At 52.0% G+C, this 6559-nt stretch overlaps 1 protein-coding gene across 1 annotated transcript; it reads right to left on the bottom strand.

Annotated features, from left to right (window-relative positions):
- Positions 1-1247: 1247 nt before the first annotated feature.
- LOC133890085 (EID1-like F-box protein 3) lies at positions 1248-2831 on the bottom strand. Its single transcript, XM_062330535.1, has one exon. It carries the CDS (start codon positions 2406-2408, stop codon positions 1530-1532), a length of 879 nt encoding a protein of 292 aa, XP_062186519.1. The 5' UTR covers positions 2409-2831; the 3' UTR covers positions 1248-1529.
- Between the last annotated feature and the right edge of the window lie 3728 nt (positions 2832-6559).

The following is a 6559-nucleotide window of genomic DNA, read 5'->3' as shown; positions in this document are numbered from 1 at the left end:
TGACGTCAGTACGCTGACTAGGACTGCCACGTGGCGAAACCGCCACCACGTCATCAAAACCACCGAGAAAAACCACTCCGGTGGATAAAATAGACGGTATTGATAGTTTGGAGGAGAAAAATAGACGGTTTCAAAGTCCAGGGGTTTATCCGAACAAACATGATAGTTCGAGTGAGTAAAATAGACTTATTCCAAAATATAAAAAATAAGATATGGATTATGCCATATCACTGGGATGACAATCGGATGTGATGGGTATATATAGTGGTCACCCATACTCATATTTGTCAGTTTTTACCCTCCACGAGTAAACCCGTGAACGCCCACGTGCAAAGAACGAGCCAAAACCCGTAGCTCGCAGGTATACCTACGGGTATGACTTGGATGGGTAGCGTGTCGCGGGGCGACGCGGGGTGGCGCATCGTGGGGTGGCGCATCGCGGGTCAGGGCGATGTGTCACCGTGTGACTTAAGGTGGGTCATGCAGCGCGGCACGGGAGGAGCTGGCAGTGGTGGGGTTGGGACTGGGAGACAGCTGTGGGGCATGCTGGGAGCTTAAGAGAGGGAGCGATAGTGAGAAATTGGGAATGGGAGTATGCCGGCTGGGAAAGGATTTGAGGGTTGGGAGGATTGAGTTGGGCCCACCTGTCAAACTAGTTTACCCTTGGTAAACAGGTTTCGCGAGTATGTCTACGCTTTACCCATACTTGTACCTATCAGATAGTATTTTCTGTCCAAACATACCTATAGATACCAAACACAATCTATACCTTATCTTATTCAGATATTTACTCACGAGTAAATGATAAATTATCATCTCTAATGCAGATCATGATGAAAGAGTTAAAGAAAGTGAACAACATGTAGAGAGACAATAAAACTGAAGACAAAATAGTTTTCAATTAAAAAAATAGAAAATATGTTATGCAGTTGTGCGGACTAATGAACTAGAAAATTTAATTAGAAAAAAAATCTAGCATCCAAAAATTAAGATACCTCAGCCATCCGTAAATGTAGAAAAGTTAGAAGACGATATAAAACAATAGGTTCTTCATGATACAAATATCTTATAGAAGATTGGCAAGAAACTCCAAGGACCAAATGTTCAGATGGTCCGTATCCCAGCCCAATCCACACGTGGGTTGAATTCTCCCCCGCCCACCTACATCGTTGGGCCGGCCCATCCAAACACACGATAGCTTGAAAGCGAAACAGAGGAGAGAAACAGGGCCGGCAACGGACAAAGCATTAACGAACAAAAAACGAGGTCAGATCACATTAAAAAAAGATCCACACAAACACAACCGCGTGCACTGCTCGCTGGAACAGGAGAAGTCGTGCCGTATCCAAGACACCTGAGACACGGCCCAGTCAGAGCAGAGCACGCATGCTGCTGTTGCTAGCTACGCCAACGCAAGGCTGGCTCAACCAGCCACTCCATCCGCTGATCCACACCGACTACTATACTGCCCTCTGCAACCGATCGATCCATCGAACACATGGTGATGGTGATGGACATGGATGCCGGAGTTACAGCGCGACGTGGCCGTCCTCGCTGCCGCCTTCCGTGGACGTGTCGCTGTCGTCGGAGCAGCCGCCGTCGTGGTCGCCTTCACTGGAGGTGAGGCGCGCGAGCCAGCAGTTGCCGTGGAGATGGCCGCTGACGCAGACGTAGTACTCGAGGCGGCCGTCGTAGGCGCCCAGCCTGCGCCACGCGCTGCGGGGCACCAGCCCCGCCGCGACCATGCTCCACACGCGCGCGCCGCAGTAGGGGCAGCGCACGCGCGTGTCCAGTGCGGCCTGCCGGTCCATCAGGCAGGCCCGCGTCCGCGACCGCATGAACCCGCGGAACACGCCGCGGTAGGCGCCCACGTCGTCGTCTGCGCCGGGCACCGTGTGCTCGCAGGGGTCCGACACGTACAGCAGGTCCTCCCGGCACCGCCGCGACAGGAAGCTCCGCCCGGAGGTCTTGGAGAAGCGGGACACCCCCGTGACGTGCCCCGGCACGGCCGCCGCCGCCGCGCCGCAGCAGAAGAAGAGCAGCTTCGCCAGCGCCGGCCACCCGCCGACAATGCGCCCTGGCGGGGGTGGCCCCACCGCGGCCCCTGTGAGCGAGGCCACCATCCGCGGCGCCCGGGAGATGCAGAGCTCCCGCCACAGCACACGCTCTGCGACGGCCCGCAGCCGCCGGCTGACGCAGGCCACGGTGCACAGCGCCTTGGGGTCAAAGTTGATCAACCGGAACACCAGCGCCAGCACGTGCTCGTCGAGGATCCCCGTGTTCACGCCGCTGGTCCGCGCCACCCCAGTGGCACCATTCCGGTAGCTCGCGCTGCCAATGCCACTCCCGCCGGCGCCGCTGCTCGACGCGCCGAAGCACCGGCGCGTGTTCCGCGTGCCCTCGCTCATGACTCGGCAAGCTCGTGGGCGTTATGCCACCGTACTCAGGACTGGCAGTTCAAACTACTCGGGACTGGCACATTGCGAGCCCAAGTTGCAGCACTACCAGAAGAGCGTAGGCGATGCTTCGCGTGAACGGGGCGATGCTAGGGGGCGTGGATATATAAGCGCGCGCCGCGCCGCGACCACTTCTCGTGCTCCCCGAAAGGCGTGGTGTCGGGGCAGGGCCGGACCGGTCCCGGCCGGCGTGTCGCGGTTGCCCGTTTGACAACTGGAGCACTCCCGCTTCAAGCTAAAATTATCGTATCAGTCGCTTTCCCGCCCAAATATCTACTACCTCCGGATCAGTTTATTTATTACTGTTTTCCTGTAGCAATTTTCCGTTTTTTCTAAAAAGAATTTATAAATACTTAAAACTTTTATATTGTTAAATTTATCATGAAACAAATTTTATTACTGTTGTATAATTCCAAATATCTATAAATCCTTTTTAGAAAAAACATTGATTAAATTTGCTATACTAAAAAACAGTGAATATTAAAATGAAGCGGAAACAAGTAATCTGCTTGGAGTGCTAATTATTAGTGTTGTATAACTCCAAGTAATCTGCTTGGAGTGCTAAAAACAAGTACGCCCGATTCACGTAAGGATGGATCTCATCTGATGTGGTAGGGTGCGGTGCGGCATCTCAATCACAGTCACCTACCCCTCCCTACCCAAAGCGGGCAATGCTCAGAGCTACCTGACAAAGATCTGGCGCGCATGACGCTGCCGTTGCCATTTCTATACGCGTTCCTGCTCATTTCAGGGCGTCCATATCGCAGGACATCGCTACGGGCTCGCATTGTTTATGGTACCGCTCCTATCCGGTACCTTTCCCAATCAAGCAATACTGTCCCTCGGGGAGCTCCAAGGGGGAAGACGGAGATTCGGAGAAGGGAGGAGCAGCACACGCGCCGGGAAAGCAGGCCGTTCTTGGCGAGGGGCCGGCGCACACGTGTCCCGGGGAGAGGCCCTGCCGCGCCTGCGGGCGACGCGTGCGAGTGGCGCGGTGCCGTCGTGGGGACGCGTGCCGGGCATCCAAGGTACCAGGCGCGGCGCCCTTTTGCAGGCGTCCAGTTTCGAAAATCCTGATTACGCGCGTCCGCGAGCTAGCGACCGCAGCTTAAGTCACGCGTCACGGTTCATTAAAAAAAATTTCTCGATAGTTTTTTCTTAATTTTTTTTAAAACTTAGTTCGTTAATCATTTCAGAGTATTCTTTATTACTTATTGAATATTGCATTTTTGTATCTTCTCAGTTCTTTTTATCTCAAATCTTTTGAGGTAGAAAAGTTTTTTAAAAGTTGCTGAAGGAAAAATTTTCAATAAAGAAAAGTTTTGGACTATCAGGGAGGTCCGCGAGCTGTACTCCTAGTGCCCACATGCGGATTAGCACAAAACTTTTTCACGTATGACCGCGCACAACCAACATGCAGATTATCTTAGTGTGGCCATGTAAATTTTTTTGGAAAAACTTCCGAGCAAACTTTTCTCGATAACTTTTTTCCAAAGCTTTTTTAGCTAAACTTTTCTAGTGTAATTTTTTTGACAAAACTTTTAGTATAAATTTTCTAGAAAATTTTTTCCGAAAAAGAAGAGCGGACGGTTGTCGGAGACGGCAGCACGCTAATTAGCGGTGTCCGTCCAGTTTTTCTTTTATCGTCACTCCATTTTCCCGGGTTCAGGGCTTTTCCCGGTGCGTCGGGTGCCGGGTGCCGAGAGCGACGCGTGGCGAAGCCCGTTCTCCGCCCGGCTCCCGTGGCTCGAAAATATCTGGCCGGATACGCGTCAGTGCACTCTTGCCCGGTGCGCACGTGTCAGCGCCAGGTAGAGCTCGTGCGGGGCTTGGTCGGCGCGGATAGCTCGTTCCGGATACGCTTGGCGGCTTGGTCTGATCTGATCAGTTCGGTTCAATCCACCATCGTGTTGCGCTTTCATCCTTTTTCTGGTTCACTCTTGCCTGGCAGCCTAAACGCGCACAGTTGTTGGCGACGGTTTGTCAGAAAAGCTCGAGAGACTAAGTAGACGAAATGGCCAAGAGTAGCAGTGATTGATGTATGGGATGGGAAATATCTAGTGTTGGTATCATGGTGACCTCATGCTGGCACGCGTGTATGGGCACTTTAGGTTGACATGTTGCCATCACCACAATCCATATCCGCCAAAAGCGATGGCGAGCACGCGCACGGTGGATCGACCGGAATAGAAAATTCGCCTCCCCACCCCGTCTCACCTACCCCCAGCCTCCCGCCGTTCTGCCTGCCGAGGATCTAATTCGCCCCGCCCAACGCCCTAATCTCTAGCTCGAATGGCCGCGGAGGCCCAGGCCGAGGGCCCCGCGCCTCCTCCGCCCCCCGCGCCAGCGGCCTGCCGCGCATCTCCCGAGAAGCGCGCGCTTTCGGGGGACGGCGGGGAAAAGGAGCGGCGGCGGCCCGAGCCGAAGCGACGCCGCGCGTGCGTCGCCGCGCTCGACAGCGTCCCCTGCGCCGCCGCGGAGGAGGAGGTGGGCGGGCCTGGCTCGGGCTCTGACGCGGGCGCCGCGTCCTTCTCGTTCCCGCACGCGCGGGGCGGGTTCGTGGCCATGGAGACGACGCCCAAGTTCGGGTCCTTCAACCAGCCGAGGGCAGCCGAGGGGGCGGCCCTCGACCTGAAGCCTGCGCAACCCGACGGCGGCGGGGAGCCGGACGACGAAGTCCCCGACCCCGCGGCTTCGGCTCCTGGTCGTGGCGCGGAGGGGCAGGGCAAAGATGAGAAGTCGCAGTTGGTGGGCGTCGAGGTCGATGGGCAGGGCCAGACATAAACGATGACTTGGTTTTGACCTTTGACCAACCATAGAAGTTGCTTGCTACTCCTAGTCCTCGGTTGCTTTGCTTGTCAGTGTTACCTTGGCTGGCGTCGATGCTGTTGTGCATGAGCACTGCTGCTGTTTTGGAATCACGTGTACTTACATTGTTAACAATTCAGGAATGCAAGCCAATTTGTTTGTTTGATATTGATGCTCCTAGTTGCACCCAAATAACTTCACTTCACCGGGAGCAATTCGTTGAACTCTTTCTGTTGATTGAGAATCTTTGGTGCTATACTGAACATAATACCCTTTTATGGGATCAGATTGTCTTATGAGCAAAGTAGGCTATACTGTAAGAGTGAATTCTTTTCTCCTAACACACAGTAAATGCATAATTACAAGATTGAGCATCAAATGCAGAACCTGATTCAAATCACTCGTCCTCATCGCCAGTCCTTGAAGCAAGCCTCTGCACGAACAGACATTAACATTTCAAAACGACGGTTCCAATTTGTTAATAGTTACAACTACACTCATCACTTCAGCTTTGTTGTGTGTCGGGCAATTCAACAACGAATCCTTCTTGACTGCACAGAAGTTGAAATGATGTGGAATAGAACAACCAGCATACGTGACACATGCTTTCCGAGAAGGATTCTCGCAAATCTGATAAGATCATCGTAGTATATGTACTAATAGAAATGTAAGATGAAAAAGCCTGTGCGATGATAATGCAGTAGATGACTATGAAGAGGATGTAGAGAAAATATATTATGATGATGTAGAGGAAGCAGATCGTGAACAGTCGTGCTGAGTATTTTTTAAAAACATTATTCACTCTCTCTCAGTGCAGGATCCAAGAGTGACGGGTTTTGTAGACCTGCTCTCCCGTTCTCTTTCGTTTGTCGGTGCACGTCAATGTAGCGGGATGGAGTAGACTACGTGTGACGGCGTAACAGAGAGAAAATAGGTAAAATTCTAATTGCGTATATGTTTTGTGGTGACAACTGATAGATGTATATAGAGAGAATTGCACCGTTGAGAAACACCACGATCATGCTCGGTTATGCGTCACGATTTTCATATATATATAGGCGTGTTTGTTTGCCCACGCAGGAAAAAGAACAAAACTGTAAAAGGAGATTGCACCCGCGTAAGTTACTAAATCCGATTTCAACAGATCATTTACACACGTGACATACGCTCACTCTCACGGACCTGAGCGTATATATTCTTCTAATACTCGCATCTATACATGCTAAATAGGTAAAAGAGAGAATTCCTTTTAAGTTAGTCGTCATTTACTTCCACAAGTAATATGTGACTAAAAG

This window comes from Phragmites australis, chromosome 1, assembly GCF_958298935.1.
Source record: "Phragmites australis chromosome 1, lpPhrAust1.1, whole genome shotgun sequence".
NCBI classification, from domain to species: Eukaryota; Viridiplantae; Streptophyta; class Magnoliopsida; order Poales; family Poaceae; genus Phragmites; species Phragmites australis.
This window is presented reverse-complemented; position numbering and strand designations above follow the sequence as displayed.